The 21,151-nt window shown below is 60.0% G+C and overlaps 2 protein-coding genes across 7 annotated transcripts; both read right to left on the bottom strand.

The window, feature by feature from the left end:
• Positions 1–380: 380 nt before the first annotated feature.
• Positions 381–8,711, bottom strand: Mapk12 (mitogen-activated protein kinase 12). Of its 5 annotated transcripts, none has more exons than XM_078052334.1 (12): positions 8,404–8,709; positions 8,200–8,329; positions 5,903–5,961; positions 4,343–4,454; positions 4,224–4,253; positions 3,861–3,908; positions 3,350–3,464; positions 3,018–3,089; positions 2,844–2,923; positions 2,696–2,774; positions 2,446–2,619; positions 381–1,089 (listed from the first exon to the last, which is right to left on the bottom strand). In XM_078052334.1, the coding sequence occupies exons 1-12, from the start codon at positions 8,526–8,528 to the stop codon at positions 1,010–1,012; spliced, it is 1,104 nt and encodes a 367-aa protein (XP_077908460.1). In that variant the 5' UTR covers positions 8,529–8,709; the 3' UTR covers positions 381–1,009. The 5 variants fall into 5 exon arrangements, with proteins under 5 accessions (XP_077908460.1, XP_077908464.1, XP_077908463.1 ...); XM_078052338.1 differs by having other exon boundaries at positions 8,463–8,706; XM_078052337.1 differs by lacking the exons at positions 8,200–8,329; positions 8,404–8,709 and adding exons at positions 5,120–5,219; positions 5,625–5,672 and having other exon boundaries at positions 5,903–7,701.
• Positions 8,712–10,872: 2,161 nt separating this feature from the next.
• Positions 10,873–17,267, bottom strand: Mapk11 (mitogen-activated protein kinase 11). Of its 2 annotated transcripts, XM_078052339.1 has the most exons (12): positions 17,075–17,267; positions 14,746–14,875; positions 14,513–14,571; positions 14,313–14,424; positions 14,192–14,221; positions 14,073–14,120; positions 13,885–13,999; positions 13,476–13,547; positions 13,202–13,281; positions 12,764–12,842; positions 12,504–12,677; positions 10,873–12,162 (listed from the first exon to the last, which is right to left on the bottom strand). In XM_078052339.1, the coding sequence occupies exons 1-12, from the start codon at positions 17,188–17,190 to the stop codon at positions 12,083–12,085; spliced, it is 1,095 nt and encodes a 364-aa protein (XP_077908465.1). In that variant the 5' UTR covers positions 17,191–17,267; the 3' UTR covers positions 10,873–12,082. The 2 variants fall into 2 exon arrangements, with proteins under 2 accessions (XP_077908465.1, XP_077908466.1); XM_078052340.1 differs by lacking the exons at positions 10,873–12,162; positions 12,504–12,677; positions 12,764–12,842; positions 13,476–13,547 and having other exon boundaries at positions 12,922–13,367.
• Between the last annotated feature and the right edge of the window lie 3,884 nt (positions 17,268–21,151).

The raw sequence follows: 21,151 nt of genomic DNA, 5'->3' as shown, positions 1-21,151 counted from the left end.
GTTCGATCCTCAGCACCACATACAAACAAAGATGTTGTGTCCACTGAAAAACTAAAAAATAAATATTAAAAAAATTCTCACTCTCTCTTAAAAAAAAAAAGAAAGAAAGCTGTGCTTCCTTGTCATAGACAGATTCTTTAAAAAAAAAAAAAAAGAGTAAGGTCACCCCACAAGAATGGAGGGGGCCAAGCCCTAATGTGGGGCTTTCTGTTTTGATACAGGGCTAGGAAGGTGGACACCAGTGATGTCATCTGTGGGGAGGCAGGGTGCTTGGACCCCCCCAGGCTGGAGGGTTGAGCTCAGGATGCCACCTTTCTGTATGCAGGGCAGGAGTTCAGAAGTCTGAGGATGGGCTCAGGCATCAGGCCACACAGCCAGAGTGGAAGGTCTACAAAAGGGTTTATTTCCTTCTGGCCAGATGGGCACACCAAATGTCTGGTTTACACTCCAGGTTGGGTTTGCAGGAAAATCCATGATGAGCATCCCCAGGAGAGATGATATCCCTGAGTCAAAGCCCACTGCCCTTCCTCTCCTTTTCTTGAGAGCTGACCTCTGCACAGTCCAGAGCAGGCAGGGCTCAGAGGCCAGCACTTGACCCTGAGCCATAACATCTCTGAGCTTTTTGCTGCGCCCTGTTGGAAGGGACCACTGCTCCAGAGCCCAAGGCCCAAGGCCAGCTATAAAGCCAACTGCCCCAGGGAAACAGGAGGTGATGGGAGTTCGTATTCCATTCCAGGATAGGCAGAGGTACTGTGCAGACAGCGAAGATGCTCCAGGGTCACCTAAGGTCAAGATGCTCTGGGAGCACCGAAGAGCAGGGATACAGACTTGGGAAAAGAGGGAGTCCACTCACAGAGGGAGTCTACTCGGCCTCTCCAAGCAGCTGCCCTAGGATGTAAGTTCCAGGCAAGGCCACAGTGATAATCAGGATCCCTCCCAGTGAAGGGAGGCTAAGGCATGAGGCTCCCATCCAGAGTTCTTAGCATATTCCTATGTCACCCAGGGGTCTTCACAGGGCCGTCTCCTTGGGAACCCTAGCACCCAGCTGCCTGGGAGGCTTGAAGCTTAGCACTTCTTTATAAGTGACACCTGCAGAGGGACAAGAGACAGACCAGACAGTCAGCCTCTGCTCTCACTGGAGGACAGAGGCCAGAACCTCATGGAGCTTTCTTCGTATCCTAACTAGGCCAGCCCACCTAGGGAAAGTCTGCATGAGAACTGCTATAAAGCCGGCCGTCCCAGGGAAACAGGAGGTGATGGGAGTTCGTGTTCCCTCCCAGGGCTGGGCCACGTGTCCTCCGTGGCCTCTAAGCTCCTAGCCACGGTGTATGTGGGCGGAAACCACAGAGAGGATCCTGAGGTCTATGGTTTTCGTGTTATCTTGTTTAGCACCAGAAACTTTTCATAAGCACATGAGAGCAGAAGGGTGGAGCTCCTGCCGAGGCACAGAGGAACACTGCGTCCCTCAGGACTGTGTTCTGGAAACCCCAGCCTGTCCAGCCCCTCCACCCCAGATTGCAGGACCAAAGCCTCAGGTCGAGGAGATCAACAGGATGAAGCTTGGCACTCGGTCGCACACCTTGGTGCTGGCATCAGACATTTCTGTCCCCCAGGCTGCATCTGCAGAACAGCCTTCCAGGGGCAGGCAGGGGACTGGGGAAGATTCCCTGAGGCCAGCCTGAGGTCAGCCCTCAAAGATGAAGGGAGCAGGCTGGGGCTGGGGCTGAGTGGTCTAGCACCTGCCTAGCACATAGGAGGCACTGGGTTCAATTCTCAGCACCACATAAAATAAATCAATAAATAATAAAATAAAGGCATTGTGTCATCTACAACTAAAAATGAAGGGAGGGCCCTCTGTGTAAGGGGACAGTCAGCACGTAGCTGACGGTGCTGAGCACAGCCTTGGAGAGGTGTGGGCTTTGGCCCTGGGGCCTGCATGGGGGCTGACTTTCCCTGTAGGCAGGATATGAAAAGTGTGCAGTTGTCCAGGTGAGAGGGGTCCTGAAACCAGCAAGAAGAGGTGAGAACCATTTCAAGAGTTATGAGCGGAGAGGCCTGAGGACAAGCAGATGGATGTGGAGGGCTCCAATTGGCAGGATCGCTGGCCTAGACTTGGGAGAGGCTAGGTAGCCCAATGAGGGAGGCTGAGCTAGCAGGCTTGGGGGCTGGGAGAGGCCAGTGGGCACTGCTGCCCTGAGCTCAGACCTGCTCTGCATAGCTCCTGGGATACATCCTGTGCCAATCTTTGTGTGGAGCCTCTGCCAGGAACACCCCTCCCCACGGCCTTCTGCCCTAGCCAGAGGTCACCCTGAACAAGTCCTATAGCCCCATGCTGCCCTCTGATCTCCTGTCCTCTTTCTCACTTGACCTGCAACCCAAGCACATAGGTTAGGGGCCCAGGGCACACAAGGCCCCAACACGGGCCCCATGGGGAACCCCACTCACGCTTCCACTCATCCAGGGTGCGGTCCACATCATCAAAGGAATCGTCATACTTCTGGGCCTTGGGTTCGTCCTCTGTGTCGTGCAGGGATTCAAAGTATGGGTGGGCCAGTGCCTCAGCCGCCGTCACCCGCTGCTCTGCATCCAGCACCAGCATCTTCTCCAGGAGATCCACAGCTGGGGGAGGAGGCATCAGGCCCACCAGGTGGCTTTGTGCCCCAGCACCCAGGACCCCCACCTAACTCAGACCTACCCAGAGGGCTTGCATTGGTCAGGACAGAGGCGAAATCCTTCTTCTCCAGCTCAGGGAGGCCCTTCATGTAGTTCTTGGCCTATATAGGAAGAATGGTGAGGGGCCAGCTCCCAGGCAGGTCCAGCTGGCCTGCCCACTCCCTACCAACCTCAGCACTCTGCAGCTTCTGCACAAACTCGGCAGGAGGTGTTCCTGTCACCTTCATGATCTCCTTCAGCTGGTCCAGGTCTGCATGGAGGTCAGGAGCACAGCACCGGCCAGAGGGCAGGACCCATACAACCACCCACCTCCCCAGCTTCATGATGCCCACTAGGGAGGATACGGTCATTGCCCTTAAACAGTATCTTCCCTGTAATCATCTCCGCCATGATGCAGCCCACCGACCAGATGTCCACTGAGACAGAAGCTCTGTCAGTGCCCCGAAGGCAGGGGGACCAACAGGCACACGAGGGGCAGGGGGCATAGGAACACAGACACAGGGGCAGGTAGGAGGAGGACACAGACATGGAGCCAGGGAGAGCATGTACACTCAGGCCGGGCAGGTTCACCCTGCCCACAGCCTCCTGGGGAGCAGTGGCCACAGGGCTCCCCATGAAGAACCAGGTGGGAGGCAGATGCAGCATGGGTCTCCAGGCACGAAGGGAGGCCTCTCACCTGTCTGTGTGTAGCGCATCCAATTCAAGATGACCTCGGGTGCCCGGTACCACCGGGTCACCACATACCCTGTCATCTCGCTGTCTGCTTGCCTGGCCAGACCAAAGTCCAGGATCTGAGGAAGAATTGGGGTGGGGCTGAGGGAACCCCTGAGAAGTGGACAGGCCACTGTTGCCCCGGAGATCCTAAGGGAGCAGGACTCGAAGCCTCCATCCTGGGACTCTGCCACTTAGCCTTGGACCCCCAGGTGCCTCCTGGTGGCTAATGCACCCAGCCTAAGCCACCTCAGGAGCAGGAGTCACCCTGTTGACCTGTGGAGGGCCTTCACAGCCCTGCCCTGGGTCAGACATCAGCCTGGGGACACCTGCCCTTCACCTGAGTAAGGATGGAGCGTGCTCAGTGCCTCCCCACCAAGTGTCTGTGGCCCCCACTGTTTGGCTCCTGCCTAGGTCTGAGGGTATGTAGGTGGCTGGGCAGATGGAGAAGGAGCCCTGCACCCTGCCCAGCAAACCTTCAGCTCACAGTCCTCGTTCACAGCCAGGTTGCCAGGCTTCAGGTCCTGGGGCAGAGAAAAGGTGGCCACTGGGTCCTGCCTGCCAGAGCAGGTACAATCCAAGGGCCTGGGCAGCACCTCAACTAGGGCCACCAGGCGAGGCTTGGCCCCTGGCCCCCAAAGACCTTCGAGGAAGGGCAGAGGGACGGGCCCCAGGGCAGACTTCTGACAGGCTGTGCCTGGGGTGTTGTGTGCACCTCCACCTCAGACCACACTGTACCCACCTTACAGGTAAGAACGGAGTCCCCGATAAAACCCCTCTTGTGCCCACACAACCAGGGAGGGGCAGTCGGGTGGCCTCCCACCCCTGCCAGGACTCACCCTGTGGATGACACCAGCAGCATGGATATACTGTGGGAAAGAGGGGATCAGCTCACAGGCCCTCCGTGCCACCAGGCCCTATTCCACCCACCTCCCTGCGGCCACCCTGCAGGCCTCACCCTCAGCCCCTTCAGCATCTGATACACCAGGAACTGGACTCGGTCCTCACTCAGGGTCTCATGCTTCATGAGTTTGCCCAGGTCAGTGCCCATGAATGGCATCACAAGGTAGCTGCAGAAGGGACACCCCAGTACAGTCAGCTGGCAGGGCCAGCCTCAGGATCTGGGCTGGGCCCAGGCTCAAACCCTAGAAGACCCTGCCCCAGAAGGTACTCCTCAAGGGGTACCCTGTAGCACCTAGTCCTCACTGGATCGCAGGGTCCTGCTGCCCTCCCAGTCCAGTCAATGTCCCTGCTATACCAAGCCTCACTCATCATTGGTTAGTGACCCCCACCAGTCAGTGAGCAATGGCCTCATCTTTTCCAGCACATTCCCACCCTCCCTCCCACCTACCCTGCCTGGAAGGTCTGGTGGGGAAGGAATTGCTCCTTGGGGTTTTTGGTTTTGTCGTTGTTAAACCCGTGGCCTCACCCGTGCTAGACAAGGGCTCTGCCACTGAGCAGAAGTCCTGCTTTTTTTTGTTTGTTCATTTCGTTGGTACCAGGGATTGAATGCACAATTGAGCCACATCCCCAGCCTATTTAGTTTTTTTATTTTGAGACAGGAACTCATTAAGTTGCTGAGGGGTCTTGTTAAATTGCTGAGACTGGCTTTGAACTTGTGATCCTCCTGCCTCAGGCTCCTGCTGGGATGACAGCAGGCACCACCATGACTTGGCTGTTTTGTTTTTTTTGAGACAGGGTTCTGCTGTCATGCCAAGGCTGGCCTCGAACTTACGCTCCTTCTGCGACAGCCTCTGGATGAACTGAGGTCACAGGCTCACGCCACTGTACCCAGCTGTGACAGGGATTTTGGACTTCCAGCTGAAGAGTGCTGCCTGCCAGGCAAGGGCTAGGGCTGGGCCTTGAAGGCCACTAGACACAAGGCCTCACAGGCAGGGGAGGAGGGAGTCTGGGGCCGAGGTGGGGACCTCAGACATGTGGGCCGGAGAGATGAGCAGGCAGGTAGAGGAAACGTGACATCAGCACCCTCCAGGGAGCACTGGGCCGTGGGGGCCTTGACTCTGACAAGCAACAAGCAGCCTGCTGCCCTCTCCAGCCCTTCCCAGACCTACTGTGACTCGGCCCACAGCAATGCAAGTGTGGGTTGGCCAGCTGCAGGGCAAGCTCAGCAGGGCAGAGACAGGGTGGGGACCCATCTGCCAACAAAGGTCAGCAGCTCTGGTTTCGAGGCACACACCAGGTGCCAGAGTCTGAAGCACGGGACCTGCCTGTTCACAAACCTTGGGTCCAGGGTTCACACCTCCAACATGAAGGGCCCAGGCGCCAGGCTGGAGGGAAGAGGAAGCCCCAGCTCTTCCCAGGCCTGCCAGCGTCGGTGGGTCCCAGGAACACGGGAAGGTGTGCAGTAGGCTGTGATGTGAGGGGGGGATGGGCTATGTGCCCCTGGACCCCCATTCATGCTATGGGGAGAAGGCCCCCAAGACCACCCAAAACATGAAGCCAGCACAGGAGCCACCTGTCCCCCTCCCACCCCTGGCCAGCCCAGGTCAGTACTCACAAGTCTGTGAAGTCATCCAGGGTCTCATCAGGAGTGAACACATCCAGCAGCCCAATCACCTGCGGGGCAGAGGGCCAGGTGGTGTCAAGGACATACAGAGGATGCAGGGCTTTAGGACACACCACAGTAGCACTGCACTAAGGCAGGAAGCCCCCCCTGCAGCTGTCCTTGTCTCCTTGTACTGTGCCCACTGGCAGTGTGGCCAAGCACTGGTATACTTGCCCACAGACACAGGCTATTTTTGGGTGGTGACAGCCGGGATTCTCTGGGAGAGAGGCAGTCCTAAGTCTGGGCTGGATCCAAGCAGTCCTCAGGCACCAGCTCTTGGCCCTCCCTCCCTGTCCCTCTCCCCAGCCAAGTAGACCCAGGACCAGGGTGGGGACATCAGGCAGCTCCTTCCTGGGTTCATGCCTCTGCTGTCGAGACTAAGTGGCCGACCTGGTTCCTGCAGATAAACAGGCAACGTGACAATGGCAGTTGTAGCACTTGGGGGTAAAGGGGTCTTTAGAGGCCCAGGAAGCCCTCCTGAAGGAGAACTGCATGTGCCAGCAGCCTGAGGGGAAGGTGGATGTGCCAGTAGAGGCCTGGCACGTGGTGGCCAAGACAGGAGAGAGAACACCTCTAGGGTCTGCGTAACAGAGGGGGAGGCCAGGTGGCTGATGCCCAGGCCAGGGGAGAGTGGAGGAGAGGCCAGAGGAAGCCCAGCAGGACCTCACACACACACCAGAGGAAGGACCAATTTGATCTGAAGAGCCACTTTAGAAGGGTTGAAACCCAGTGTGATGCTGAACATGACCTTCTGGCTGCAGTGTAGGAACAGAGTGGGACACAGAAACAGTGGCACCAAAATGGAAAGGCAACTGGGTGACCACAGCACTTAAAGCCAGACCCGTGGGCAGAAACATGGAAGGGTGAAGCCAAGGGCCTGGTGGGCAGATGGAGCAGCAGACATGACCTGAGAACTGGAGTCCAGGAGCACAGGAAGAGCTCTAGAAAGAAGAGGAACAGTGTCCATCTGACCTCTGTAGTGTGGACTACGGCCCAGAGCAAGGGGCCAGGGTTTGAGAAGAGAAAGCCTGAAATGGCTAAGGGGGGAACAGGGGGCAGCACCAGGGTCTGTGGCAGCTCCCTGTCCCCACTGAGTGGAGCACCCAGCCTCTCTGAGCCTCAGTCTCCGCAGGGGAAGGTGGATCACAATCGGCAGAACCTCCCAGCTCTGTGGGCACTCAGGAGCATGGCAGAGTGACGCCAGCACAGACAGAGGTGGGAGGTGACCGAGGAGGAGGCCCAGAGCCCTTGGTTAAACAGAGGACATGGATAGGCCCCTGGGTGGGGGTGGGTAGAAGTGGGAGGCTGGATGAAACCAAGGATGGAGGTGGCTGAACTTGTGGGATGAGGCCCAAGTGTGACTGCGAGGTGGAAGGGTACCCCAAGTGGACTGAACACAGAAAGGGAGCCAACCCAGCCCAAGGCTGGAAAGGACACAGGGAGCCAGGAAAAATAAAGAACCCACCAGAGGGGCCAAGTGGCATGGGCCAGGAATCAAGGGGTCAGTTTGATGGTGGACACAGGGACCTCATGTTCCCAGGGGGCTGGTGGCTCTGGTGACCCAGAAGGGGCCAGAACATCTGTCAGGAGCCAAGGTGTGGGTGTCCAGACTGGGGTGGAAGGGACAGAACTCAGAGGCTATACTCACATGAGAGGCCCAGGGGCAACCCTGTGTGGTGTCCCATGGGCAAGACTGGAAATAAGATGGCTTTCTCCATTGGGGACCCAATTATACCCCCAACAAAACGTCAGCTCCCTAAACCCCTCATCCAGAGTCTGCACTGCTGGCAGGTGACAGCCACAGTGCCTGACCCCAGCACTCTGCCTGCCTGGCATTCCCAGCACCACCACCCCCAATGCCCCTGGAGAGGAAGGCTCCAAAGTGGACAGGGAAGAGCTAGTGGCTGGAGAAGCCAGAGGGGAAGTGCCTCCTCCAGGAGAACGCTCCTCCCACCACCCTGCCTGGAGGTAGGCTTCGGAGAGAGACCTGGAGGAATCCCCAGGCTTGAGCCAGTCACCCTGCCCTGGCCAGGGCCGGAGCTGAGAGGCCAGATGTGGCCCCAGGGCGAAGTGGAGGAGTTGAGGAGGACTGGGCTGGGGGGAAGTAGTGACCCACAGAAAGTGGCTGGGCTGTGTCCCCACTGCGCTGCGCCGACCGCCTGTCCCGGGTGAGAGGGTCGGGTCTTCCCGGAGGAGACGGACGCTGGGGCCGGGCTGGCTGCGGGGGAGCGGCCCCGCGCGCGACTCACGTTCTCGTGGCGCATGTGCTTCAGGAGGCGCAGCTCGCGGTAGGCGCGCTTGGCGAAGAGCTCTGACTGGAAGGGCCGGTACAGCTTCTTGATGGCCACCTTGGTGCCCGTGCGACTGTCCACGGCCGAGCTGCGGGGCGGACGGCTTAGCGGCAGGGCCGGGCCACCCGCCCCGCCGCCCCGCCGCCGCCCGGGCGCGCTCACCACACGGCGCCGTAGGCCCCCGAGCCCACGGGCTGCAGGTCCTGGTACACGGCGCGCACCTCCCAGGCCGTCTGGGTCACCTCTCGGCGGTAGAAGCCCTTGCGGGCGGGCGGCGGCGAAGTCATCGCGGGCCGGGCGCCGCCCCGCCGCGGCTCCACGGGACCGGGCTCTGCGGACGCCCCCGCGGTCGCCCGGAGCTACCGCGCGACCCGGCCCGCTCCGCGCTGCCCGCCGCTGGGGCCGCCCCGCGCGCGCCCTGCTCCAGAGGCCGTCGCCCGCGGCTCTCCCGAGGCGCCGACCCCCGCCCGACCCCAGCCCCGCGGGCGCTCACGGCCCCTCCCCCGCCCACGGACCAACCGGCCCCGGGGCCCCGCGCACGTGACGCCCCCGCCCGCTCGCCGGCCCCTCCGGAAACCCGAGGCGGCCGCCGGGGGAGGGCCTGAGCTGGGGGAAGGGGGAGGGAGGCCGCCCCGTGGCTGAGGCCGGACCTGACACCCTGGCCGGCCTCCGCCCCCCGCGGACTTCCCAGCCCTGGTGTCTGAGCCGGAGTCTCTCTGGGCTCCAGTCCTTACTGTCCTCTTCCCAGGGCACTCAGCCCATCCTCGGCCGCCTGAGCCCACCTGGCTCCTAACCCCAACCCCGATCATCTCCATCTGTCCAGACTCCACTCCTGCCCCACCCCTACCCAGCCCCCCATCCCTGAGGGCCCTGGACCCTGGGTTCTCAGTGTCAGCTTCCTGCGGTGCCCCCAAGGATGCTTCATCCCAGAAGCTAACCCACCCATCCCCAGGAGTCTTGACCTGCAGACATCCCTCCTTCCACATGGAGGAGGATCCGTTCTGTGTCTGCCTTCTAACCCACCCATCCCCAGGAGTCTTGACCTGCAGACATCCCTCCTTCCACATGGAGGAGGATCCGTTCTGTGTCTGCCTTCTAACCCACCCATCCCCAGGAGTCTTGACCTGCAGACATCCCTCCTTCCACATGGAGGAGGATCCGTTCTGTGTCTGCCTTCTAACCCACCCATCCCCAGGAGTCTTGACCTGCAGACATCCCTCCTTCCACATGGAGGAGGATCCGTTCTGTGTCTGCCTTTCTCCGGTTGTATCCTCAACTCCTGGCCACCAGCCCCCAGCTTCCCCATGCAGGAGCCAGAGGCGCTGGTCCTGTAGATCCCCTTTTTCACCCCCAACTCCTCCTCTCCCCCACCTATCCTATTGGTTATCTGCTCCAGGCATTTTCTAGGTTTGTGCCTTGTCTGTTCCATCCCCTGCCTGGCTTGTCCTTCAAAGGCAGGCTGAGCCTCAGTCACTTGTAAAGGTGTTCCCACATACAGGGTAAAGAAGGGACCTGCTTGGGCCTACAACCTACCCCTCCTGGTAGGTATCCTCTCTGGGTCTGGCCCAATGCTGAACCAGATGCTTCTGGAGGACAAAGCCCCTACCCCTCCCACAGCTCAGTGACCCAGGTCTGAAGAGGGAATATGGGGTCCACCCCAGGAGCCCATGGGACTGGTGGGTAACAGGATCCCCAGGGCCCCCTCTCTGCCCTCTGTGCCCCGCCTGCCTGTCATGAATCAGCAGCTCAGCAAGGCCAGGCCAGAGCAGCTTTACACCTGGGCTGCAGCCGGTGATCTGGCAAATTCCTGAGCTGGTGACAAGAGCAAGCAGGGGCAGCTTAGGGCCACTCAGACCACAACTGCCTATGTCCTGTGTCCTTCCTGCCCTGGGCTGCCTCAGTCGAAACCCCCGCCCACTCCAGGCAGCTTCTTTAGGAAGGAATGGCCTTCCTAGCCCTGTGGGGACCCAAGGGTCCAGGGGCAAACTAGGCTGTGGAGGTGGGGTCATGTACCCAGTTCTGCTCCCATTCTCCACCCTCAAACACTGGATTTGGAACAGCCTGGCCTCTGAGGTTCTCCCCAGGACATCCCTCACACTGACCAGGCCTCCAAGACCTAGACTGTCCCCACATGTGAGCTGCAATAACAGCAGCTAGGGTGTGAGTCCCTAGGTTAAAGAGGCCTCTCTATCCCTAACCAGGAAGGAAAGGAAAGCCATTTCCTCTACGCCTTTCAATACCCGAGGAAGGGCAGGTCTTTGTTCCCAGAGACATCTAAATGACATCTCCTTGACCACTGAGGGAGGGAGGGGAGGAGTGTGAGCCAGGAGCCAAACCCACCTAAGGGATTCCCCCACCAAGCCGCTGGGGTCAGTGTAGGAGTGGCCATCACACCCTGTTCCCCTGGGAGCTCCCTAGCCTCACCTTCCCTGGCCTCTGGGGCTTCAGACGCTTCAGGGAGCAGAGAAGGTGCCAGATGTCTGATGGTCTCACTGGAGGACCAAGGGGGCTGGCCAGTACAGAATTCTGGGGGGCAAGGCCAGTTGGAGATGTGTGAAGCATGGAGATCCAGCCACCCCCTCTAGGCAAAGGGATAGTAGGGGACAGAAGGTTTGGGGCCTGAACACAAACTGAGCAAGAGGAAACCCCTTTATTGTGCACCTCTGGGGGTGCAGGCACTTGACATCCAGAACTTCCTGGGTCCCTGGAGGCAAGAGGTCACTGCCTCTCCAGGGAGGAGCCACACCCCCAGCAGATCTCCAAGCAGGATCCTGTCCCAGAGTTTACGTGGTCAGCTCCTTTCTGGGAGAAGGGAAGATGAGGACTGACCCACAGACCTGAGTACCCTGATCTCCTGCTGTAGGGCCACCACAGTGGGCAGAGGTAGAAGCAGGCAAAGGCTTGTCAGCTTTGGGCCAGGGTCCAGGGACAGGAGGGTCCCAATCAGCATCCGTGTCCTGTCTGCTTTAGCCTCCTCAAGGCTAGACCTCCTGCTTGTCAGCTTTCTGGCTGGCACTGTACCTGCAGGCCTCAGGAACTGGCTGAAGCCTCCCTGCCCGAGGAGAAAGCCCCAGCTTTTGCCCACAGGGGTGCCCCTGGGCCCCCAGAGCCCTAACATGGTACCTACCAAGGTCTCAACACCCCTTGGGAATCTGGAACTGGGGGAGGACAGTGACCACTGTGACTCCTCCAACTCACACCTCTTGCCAGACACGGCTGCTAGGCCTCGGGTACCTACAGATTCACACATAAGCACACACTTGCACATGTCCCGACATGTGAACACAAGAGTGTGTACTCCTGCCCACATGCCACAGGCAAACGCAGGGCTGCAAGCAGCTGTGGACTGGACATCTGGTGGTGGTCTCCACCCTGCCACTGCCCAGCTAGACCCTGCCCATCCTGGTGGGGCACTGGCCCTGCCTCAGCTCAGCAATTCCTAGGGCAGTGCCCCACTTACAGGTTGGGCAGCTTAACTACTGAAACTCTCCCTCTGAGTCTCCAGGGGCCCTGCCCATTCACCCTCATCCCCTCGCAGACCCTGTGAGTCTGATCTGGAGAGAGAGTTACACTCCTCAGGGGGATCCCCAATGGCACCCAGATCCCACAGAGTGAGATCCTGAGGGAGAGCCTGATAGGTTGGAGAGGACGGGAGGACTAAGGTAGGCCCAGGGACACTTCTGCCCAGACTCTCGACACATGGCAGACACCGGGGCCTACACTCCTGCATTCATGTGTGTATAGATTCCCCTTGAGGCAAAGGGTCCCAGGAGCAGGGTCAGGTCTGAGGAAAAGGCCAGGCTCAGGACCATGTATTGGAGCGTGGCTGCTGGGCAGTGCCTCATTGCTCAATCTCCAGGCTGCCACTCGGCTGCGGTGGCTCTGGGGGCTTGAAGCTGAGGACTTCCTGGTAAGTGAGCTCTGGAGGAAGTGAAAGAAAAAGGTGAATTTGTACTTCCCTCAGCCCAGCCCCCACACCTGCTTGGTCTAGCCCACCACCCTCTAAAAGCAGCTTCAACTCAGGTTGAGAATCAGAACCTGCCCTATGCTGCCCCCACCTCTGCTGCAGACACACACACACACACACACACACACACACACACACACACACACTCATCTCCACTTGCTCCGCTCTGGGTGGAGGACAGACCATGCTGGGGAGAAACTGGAGAATTTCCTGCAGGAAACAGGCAAAACCCTACTCTGGAGAACACAGTCCTCAGGCCCCTGAGCCCCACAACCCCTCCCATGCCCCTGCCCACCCTTCCACTCCTCCACCGTGCGCTCCGTGGCCTCAATGCTTTCATCATAGGGCTCAGCCTCTGGCTCATCATCTGGGTCGTGGTACTGGCTGAAATACGCATGGGCCAGTGCCTCAGCTGCACTGACCCTCTGGTCACTGTCCAGCACCAGCATCCTTCCAAGAAGGTCTACAGCTGCAGAAGGGGCAGTGGGGATGGGGGTGAGCTCCATGTCCAGGATCAGATGTGGAGCCCAGCCCAGCCCCAGGGTCAGTCCTCACCCAGGGGGTTGGCTCCCTGAAAGATGCTGTTGAGGTCCTTCTGGGGCATGGGGGGCAAGGACTGGATGTATGTCCGGGCCTGGGGGCACACAAGACGAGCCTGAGAGGACTGTTCATCTCCAGCTTCTAGACCCAGGAGACCACAGACCTCTTCCCTCATGGGATCGGATGGCTCTAGCACCTGCAGGAGATAAGTCCCAAGAGTTCCCTGCACCCCACTCCCCTCTACTGCCCATGGCCAGAACAGTTTGTTGTGTGCTGTGACTTTGTCCTCACTGAGCCTTGTGCCAGGAAATCCCTCCCCATTCTCCCATTCCCCCCTGAAGGGGCTGGGTGTCTAACCTGGGCTCTGTGCCACCCTGCCCATACTCTCCACACCACCCATTCCCTGAGGCTTGGTCAGCAGAGGAAGCTGGTGGCTGTCTGGGCACGACTCACATGCTCCGAGGATATCTTTGCCAGAACCTCAGGGCTGGGTGTGCCCACCACTTCCATGATGCGCTTCAGCTGGTCAATGTCTACCTGGCTCAGGAAACACCGTCGGGCAAGCTGTGGACCTTTACCAGCCCCTACGCCCCAGAATTTGGAGCCTGTTGTCCTGCAGCTGAGGGCAGTGAGCCCAAGGTTGTATGGCATAGAGCAGAGGAAGTGAGACTGCCGGAGAGGGCTAAAGCCCACCCCCACCCTGCTCCTCAGCCCGGACTAAGGATACAGTCACTCCCTGGGAAGAGGGCTTTTCCCTGGAGCAATTCAGCCATGATGCAACCCACAGACCAGATGTCCACTGTTGGGGGAGGAGGGAAGAGCCCGTCAGTGTGCTCACACGAAGCCCCCCCTCTGGAGGTAGGGAGGAGTCATCCCAGTAACCCTCAAGTCACCTGTAGGCCCAAAGACTAGCAGGGTCCTTCCTTCTCTATACCCTGCCCTGAAAAGGGGAGAGGTGGGTCCCACCAGCCAGAGGCTACCCTCCACCATGGTCCAGGCTCCTCTGAAAGCTGCCCCCAGATCTTGTCTGCCCCTCTTTGGCCTCATCCCCGCCACTCTGCCACCCTCCCCAGCCTTGGTGTGCCTCTGCCGGCCCTTTCTGGTCAAGTACCCTCACGGACCAGGGTTGACAGCACCTGTCTGATTGTAATGCATCCAATTGAGCATGATCTCGGGCGCCCGGTACCAGCGTGTGGCCACGTATCCCGTCATCTCCTCATCTGCCTGGCGTGCCAGCCCAAAGTCCAGGATCTGAAGCGACCACAGATGCTCTCTAGGCCCGTCCATGGGAACCCCCAGGGCCCACCCACCCCGCGCCCCTCACCCTGAGCTCGCAGTCCTCGTTCACCGCCACGTTGCTGGGCTTCAGGTCCTGCGGGGTGGGCGGGGCGTCAGCGGAGGCCGGAACCCCGCAGACCGGACCCTCCACCGCACCGCACCTACCCGGTGGATGATCCCGGCCGAATGGATGTACTACGGGAGAGGAAGGGCAGTGGTGAGCCCAGGGCCCCTCGGTGTCTCGCACCCAGACCTCAGTCAGAGTCAGAAGAGCCCAGCGCCTCACCTTCAGCCCACGCAGCAGCTGGTAAACCAGGAACTGGACATGCTCATCGCTCAGCGCCTGGCACTTAACGATATTGTTCAGGTCGGCGCCCATGAGGGTGGTCACCAAGTACCTGCCATGAGATCAGGGGTCAGGACAGAGCTTGCCCCCATTCCCGGACGCGCTCTCCCAGCCACCACGGCGCCAGTCCAGCCGCTCACACTTCGCTGAAGTCCTCGATGGAGGTGGCCGGTGTGAAGACGTCCAGAAGCCCAATGACCTAGGTGGGAGCGGAGGCAGGCTCACGGTCCAGAGGCCGGGCAGAGGACCAGCCGGTCCTCCGGTGGACCCGGCAGGGGCGTGCCTCCCATAGGCTCCGCCCCCTCCCGGCGGTCCGGCCCATCCCGGGCGCCCTCCCTCGCCCTCCCTCCCACCGCCCGGACAGCCGGCTCACGTTCTCGTGGTTCAGGTGTTTGAGCAGCCGCAGCTCGCGGTAGGTCCTCCGCGCGTGGATCAGCGACTGGAAGGGGCGCGACAGCTTTTTCACTGCCACCTTCTGGCGCAGCCGTGAGTCGTAGGCTGAACTGCAAGGCGGGCAAGTGAGAGGGTGCAGCCCAGGCCGCTGGACCTTTCCGCGCGGAGCCCTGGGCAGAGGGCCGCAGGCGGTGCTCCGCAGGCACGGTCCGCGCCTGCTCCCCGGCTGGCTCACCCTTGATTCTCACCCACACCCCTCACACATGCTCCAGGAAGGAGTCTTCAGGTCACCACCACACAGCGGTCTCCTGTGGGGCCTGGGTCTTCTCTTGTCCAGCGACTCTTGCCCCTAACCCAGACCCCTCTCATAGCGAGGCCTGGGCATGGAAAAATCCGCCAGGAAAGCAGCCACTGCCGCTCCCGCGGTACCCCATGGCCCCTGGCCCCTCACCCTGGAATCCCGTGAGCAGGGAGGTTCACTACAGAATTTAGAGCCAACTCTAAGCCCCTGGAATCCCCATACCTCTGCTTATTTAAAATACAAGGGGAGTGACACTCTAGTTGCTCATTTAAAAATTAGGTGCATCCTAATTTTTAAATGAGCAACTAGACTGTAGGAAATGTCCAGCTGAAGGGGACTAGGGGCCCACAGAACATCCCCTAGTTCAGACCCACTCCCTAGAGTTCTGATCCTCCACCTCTGCACCCGGCTTCTCAGCCATCTACCCCATTCACTGGAGAGGATGCAGTCATCATCATCACCCACAATCACAAATAGACAAGAGTCCCCCATCCTCTGCTGGTCCCTCATGATAAGGGCTCAGCTATGAACCATCTGCATGAGTCTGTCAGCAATGCCTTTGCATATAGCCTGTTCCCCTGGCTGATACTTGTCCCTTATCTCCTTATCTCTCTCGCACCTCTATTCCTTTCAGGACTATCCCCCTCCAGAAAGTGGAGATATTCCCCTGCCCCCCGCCCCCCACCACACTGTAGGCAGGGCATGCTGGGTATGGGATGCTCATTTGCAGGGTAGTAGAAAGCCCCTCTCAGGGGCAGGGGAAGGTCCAAGTCACTCCTGGTGTCTGGATGAGGGCAGTGGTCCCTCATGCGGGGCTCCAGATCCTTTTGTCTGATTGCATCTGTGCAATCAAGTGGGAGAGAACTGGTACCTGGTCATCAGCCTCAGCAGTGGAACTGGGCAGACACAGGGCAGAGAGGCAGCCTCACCTGGAGAATTTGACACCTCCCAGGGGCTCCCAGATGCGAATCCTAAGGCGAGTCCAGTGAGGGAAAGTCCCTCTAGAACTACTTCCACATCTTCCCTACTCTTTCTGCCCTTGAGTCTTAGAGATGAAGATAGAGCCCTGCCCTGGGATAGACAGGACTTGCTGGAGGCTTCCGATGGCAGGCAAGCAAGAGCTGAAGATGTGAGCCTGCTGCAAGCTCCTGGGAACTGGCCAGAAGGGATGTGAGACACCCACTTCTACCCTGCAGAGACTGACAGCCCCTGCCTTCTTCCCCAGCACGATCTACCGTGGACAGCAGCTACTTGACACTGGCCTCACAAGGATGCCGAGCACTTCTCAATGTCCGTTGCCCTGATCAACCTCACTGTGGGCCTTGCAGCAGCAATTAGGGTTTCTCTAAGCACCTTTCAGCAGGTGCCTACAGGAAGGGGCACCTGGCCACAGCACCCATCAAGTCTATCCTCTGGGCCTCAGACTCTAGCTTCTGGTGGGGACCGGATTGGGTGGGGTATAGACACCACCTAAGGATTACAGGAGGAATGGTAGGCGTCTCTGCTCAAGCCTAAGCCCGGTAAGAAGCTGAAACACCCACAAAAGCGGGGGAGGGGCATGACACACAGGGCTGAAGCCATTCTCAGGGAGAGGTCTTGACCTCCTCCACTGGCCTTTCCCTTTTCAAATAATAGCGCCTGTCTGGGACGCGGGAAATCTGCTAGACTCTGGGGGCGGCTGGCCTTGGCCCAAGAGAGTCCCGGAGGGCTGCTTGGACATTTAGGGCCACGGAAGACCGGCCCTCCCGTCAGCTGTGACGCCACAGGATCCCGCCCCAGCGGGGGACACTCGAGATCTGCAGGGCCGTAGGGCGACCCCCGCCCGGCCGAGGCGCGTCCGGGAGGAAAGTTTCCTCCGCGCCCTCCCCCACTCACTCCTGGGGCGCGCCGGCCGGAGGCGGAGGCAGGGCGAGGCCCCTCCCCACGCCGGGCACCGGCGCGGCGCGGTGCGGGGAGGGGGCGCGCGCTCGGTCCCGCCCGGCCCCCACCTGCCCCGCCCCGCCCCTACCAGACGGAGCCGTAGGCGCCGGAGCCCACCGGGCGCAGACCCTGCAGCCGCTGCGGCACCTCCCACACGGTCTTGTTCAGCTCCTGCCGGTAGAAACCGGCGCGCGGGCCCGACATGTCCGGAGCCGAGGCTGGCGCGGGCGCAACCCAGCGCCCAGCCCGCGCCCAGCCCGCGCCGCGCCGCGCCGAGCGGGGGGCGGCGGCGGGGCGGGGCCAGGGCCGGGGCGGAGCCCGGCGGATTTCCCGGGCCGGGGGTTCCCGGAGGCCACGCGCCGCTTCCTGCCCCTCGGGGACAGTCACCCAGCGGAAGCCTGCCCTGCCCGGGGCGGCGAGGAGCCCGCCTGTGGCCCCCGCGTCCGCCGCCCAGGCCGCCTACTGCCCTCGCTCTCACCGCAGCCTGGCCGCCGCCCCTCCCGCAGCCCGCGCAGCCTCCATCTCAGCCTCTGCCTCGCGGCGAGGCCTGGGCGGGTCCTGGGAAATGTTTTCACCAAGAAGAAAACACGGAACGGCCGTAAAAACAGAACGGGCACAGCAAGGCGCGCCAGAAACTCCCGCACCAGCCTTCCTTGGCCAGGCCCCTCTGCTGGGTCCTGGGCGGTGGAGGACGCCTGGCCCTGGCGACGGCCGTTGGCCTCCTGGAACACCTGCCTGCGTCTGACCTCGGCCTCCTCCGGGAAGCCTCTCCGCCGGGCTCGCCCCTGACCTTGGCCCCACCGCCTCCCCGGAGGGGTGAGTCCACGGGCCAGGCCAGTCAGCACCAGGGACAGCGGCGGCACCAGGGGTCCTCTGGGGTGTGGTGGCCACCAGGAACGGTCCTCCAGTGGGTCTTGTTTGGTGCCGGGGACCTGGCCCGCTCCTGAACCGGCCTCAGCTCTCCCGAGAAGCCCGCACACACTAGGGGGCCGCCCCTCGGGCAGAGTGACCAAGCGAGCGCCCAGCAGAGGCAGGCAGGGCTTTCATGACCAGTGGGGATGCTCCCCACGTTCCAGCACGGCCTCGTGGGAGTGTTAGCTCAGGACTACTCTTATTACCTAAAAATGACCGGGAATGGGAGGAGCACTGCCCCTTGAAGAAAGGGCTCCTGACCCTAGGCCGTGGGGAAGCAGCGGGCGTCCAGGAGAGGAGGGGAGCCGTGTGGCTGGGCCGCCCCTCCCAAGAAACCAGGAAATCATACTCTGAGTTGCCCGAATTTATAGTTTAGAAACAAATTTCAATAGGGCTGGGGCTGTAGCTCAGTAGCAGAGCGCTTCTCTCACATGCTTGAGGCACTGGCTTTGATCCTCAGCACCACATAAAAAATAAATAAAATAAAGGCATTCTTTTCATCTACAACTAAAAAAGATTGGAAAAATAATGAAAATAAAAATGAAATGTTTTAATGTGAAATCCGATTTTTAAATAAAAATTAGGACTGGAGTGTAGCTCAGCAGTAAAACATTTGCCCAGCATGCATAAGGCCCTGAATTCGATACCCATTGCCGCAAAAAATAAAAAAATAATTTACTAAATAAACAATTGGCGCTGGTCGCGGTGGCTCACCCCTGCAATCCCAGCAGTTTGGGAGGCTGAGACAGGAAGATCGCAAGTTCGACGCCAGCCTCAGCAATTTAGCAAGGCCCTATGCAACTTAGTGAGACCCTGTCTCAAAAATAAAAAGCGGTGGGGATGTGGCTCAGTGTGTAAGTGCCTCTGGATTCAAATCCCCGTACCAAAAATAAATGGAACCCATGAAAACAAGTGCACGCAGTAACAAGCCAGACAGGCACATCTGCCCCAGATCCGCCAGTAGAAGGAAGCCTCAGCGTGCCCTGGGCCAAACCCAGCCCCCGGCACCTGAAGAAGAGCCTCCTGGCCCGCCCTGCCCCAGCTGGGGGTCCTAGCAGCGCCTCTCTCCGGGGCAGGGCGAGGTTTTGTGCGGAGTAAAAGAGCTTCGGCTGAAGACCGTGGAGGCGGAGGCGGCGAGCCCGGGCAGTGGGGACCGTGGGGACCGCAGCCCGGGGAAGGGAGCCGCCTTTGTCTGAGTCTCTCGCGGAGGGCGGGGACTGAAGGGATGGGGAGAGGACTGCACGCCAGGGAAGCCCTCCCCAAGTCCTAGAGGCAGAACTGAGCGTGCAGCCAGCTCCCTGCGGGCCAGGTGCCCCCACCTTCTCCATGGTGTGCTGCCCGGTGGGGGGGGGATTCTCATCCCCTGGCAAACTTGCTGGGATCCCCCACTGTGCCTGCCAGCTCATCGCCCAGTGCCTTCTGGGGCTGGCATGAGATCTACGACTGGGGGAAAGGACCGCTGGAGTTTCAGGTGGTGGGTGCTGGAGGCCCCCCAAGGAGAGAGACCCTCAGATCCTGGCAGAGGTCAGGGAAGGCCCCTGGAGGGGTGACAACAGGAGCAGGCTGGGCCAAGCCTCCAGTCAGCCCTGAGGTGAGAACAGGACAGAGGTCACACTTGGTATATCCAGGAAAGAAGGCAGACTCCAGAAGGTGGGTCCAGCCGGGGAACAGCTCTTACTGTGTCCTTGGGGGTGGCCTACCCAGGTGTCAGTCAACCTGCTGACAGTGCACCTCATGGAGATAGACTCAGCCCCCTGAAACCTGACCCCTTGCCTCATTTGAATAGCTTCTCCTCAATAAAAGGGGTCAGCGCGTGCTCTCTCTCTTTCTGTGGCCCCTTAAGGTCAGAGGAGCCGTCACAGCAACCCCAAAGAAAAAGGTATTTGTGTCTCTTGTGTGGTTATTTCGCGCAGCCCAGTTAGCCCAGTTAAACTGGAGTGACCCCCGAGCCTTTTAGTCGCGACAGCAGAAACCCGGCACCCCTCCTTTTTCTCCACGTCCACTTCCCCTGCTGGTCCAGGACCCCTTCACTGTCAGCTGTGACAGTTTGATGGTCAGTTTGCCCCTCAGCTCTCCAGGGTGGGCTTCTACCTGTGGTCAGGTCGAATTTCCTAAAGACAAACCTGGCATGAGAGGCTGATTTCAGGGACAACTCAGTTAAGGTCATTAAGGTGACCCATGACCTCTTCCCCATACCCACCTCTCCCCCTTTCCACTACACTGGGAGGAAAATGGGAAAGGGGCGCTACGACAGGTCACCCCTGGATCCGTTGGCATTCTGCCCACTCAAGTCTGGCCTGCCCACTCCCACGAGCCCCCAAACCAATGCCTCTCTGGCCCCACCTAAGGACAGGCCCTGGATCTCTTCGTACAACCTACCTATCTTCCAAGGGGTGGGGTGAGGGTGGAACCCCACTAGAGCTGCACCCCACCTAGAGAGTCTCACCATCCAGTAGCAAGGAGCAAAGGCAGCTGGGCAGGGCCCAGATTGGAGGCCAGGCCTCCAGGTTCCTGGGCCTCTCCCTGGACACCCCCAGACCACAGCTTGTTCACCCCTCTTCTCAGCAGCATCTTGTTCCAGTTTCCCTAATCAGCCAGGTCTCTGGGAAGCAGGGAGCCCAATCTTGGACCCTAGAAGTCTCATTTCAGGGGGCCCAGTGTCCGGATGTCCATTCTTGGCCTTGTACCTTTCCTTGGGGGTTGACAGCTGCCCTTGCTCCATGTGGCTCAAATGAAGTCACCCAGATGCAGAGGGGTTTACGATCAATGGTGGCTCTCCATCAAGACTGCCCAGCCATGAGGACGTGCTCCAACTGGGGGGACACAGGGCCAGTGCTGCCCAGGGACAGACCAGCCCATGCTGAGAGGCAGTTCAGACAGATGGAACTCAAGAGATCCGGCCAGAAGGAAGCTGGGCCACTTTGCTCCCTGTGGGGGTGTTCCGGGAGCAGGAGGAAGCTCCCCAAGGGCAGACCTGTCCTGCCTGCTGCTGGGTCCCAGGGTCTAGGACTGTGCCAGGCACAGAGTGGACCTCAGTAACAGTGTGTGGAAGGAACAAGCCCAGGCCTCACAGGAGCCGTGTGCACACAACTTAACCAGCCTCCATCACGCCTGCACTTGAGCACAGGTGAGAACGAGGCTCACATCCCACTGGCCACCCTCTGCCGTTCGTTCATGGCAGCCCAGCCCCAGATGCAGAGGCAGAGGCAGAGAGCAAGGCGACCAGACAGTGCCGGGGCTGCTCCCATCCCTG

This window comes from Ictidomys tridecemlineatus, chromosome 6 (genome assembly GCF_052094955.1).
Source record: "Ictidomys tridecemlineatus isolate mIctTri1 chromosome 6, mIctTri1.hap1, whole genome shotgun sequence".
Classification (NCBI taxonomy): domain Eukaryota; kingdom Metazoa; phylum Chordata; class Mammalia; order Rodentia; family Sciuridae; genus Ictidomys; species Ictidomys tridecemlineatus.
The sequence above is the reverse complement of the archived record's forward strand: the minus strand, read 5'-3'. Positions and strand labels throughout refer to the sequence as shown.

What these genes read in the sequence shown, in the direction of transcription:
- Mapk11 (XM_078052339.1), bottom strand. Translation starts at nt 17,190, where the DNA reads ATGTCGGGCCCGCGCGCCGGTTTCTACCGGCAGGAGCTGAACAAGACC. An exon ending in GGCGCCTACGGCTCCGTCTG is followed by an intron (nt 14,876 to 17,074) that starts GTAGGGGCGGGG and finishes CCCGCCTTGCAG; the next exon opens with TTCAGCCTACGACTCACGGC. An exon ending in AGCTGCTGCGTGGGCTGAAG is followed by an intron (nt 14,222 to 14,312) that starts GTGAGGCGCTGG and finishes CCTCTCCCGTAG; the next exon opens with TACATCCATTCGGCCGGGAT.
- Mapk12 (XM_078052334.1), bottom strand. Translation starts at nt 8,528, where the DNA reads ATGACTTCGCCGCCGCCCGCCCGCAAGGGCTTCTACCGCCGAGAGGTG. An exon ending in AGCACATGCGCCACGAGAAC is followed by an intron (nt 5,962 to 8,199) that starts GTGAGTCGCGCG and finishes TCTGCCCCGCAG; the next exon opens with GTGATTGGGCTGCTGGATGT. An exon ending in CTGCTGGTGTCATCCACAGG is followed by an intron (nt 3,909 to 4,223) that starts GTGAGTCCTGGC and finishes TCTCTGCCCCAG; the next exon opens with GACCTGAAGCCTGGCAACCT.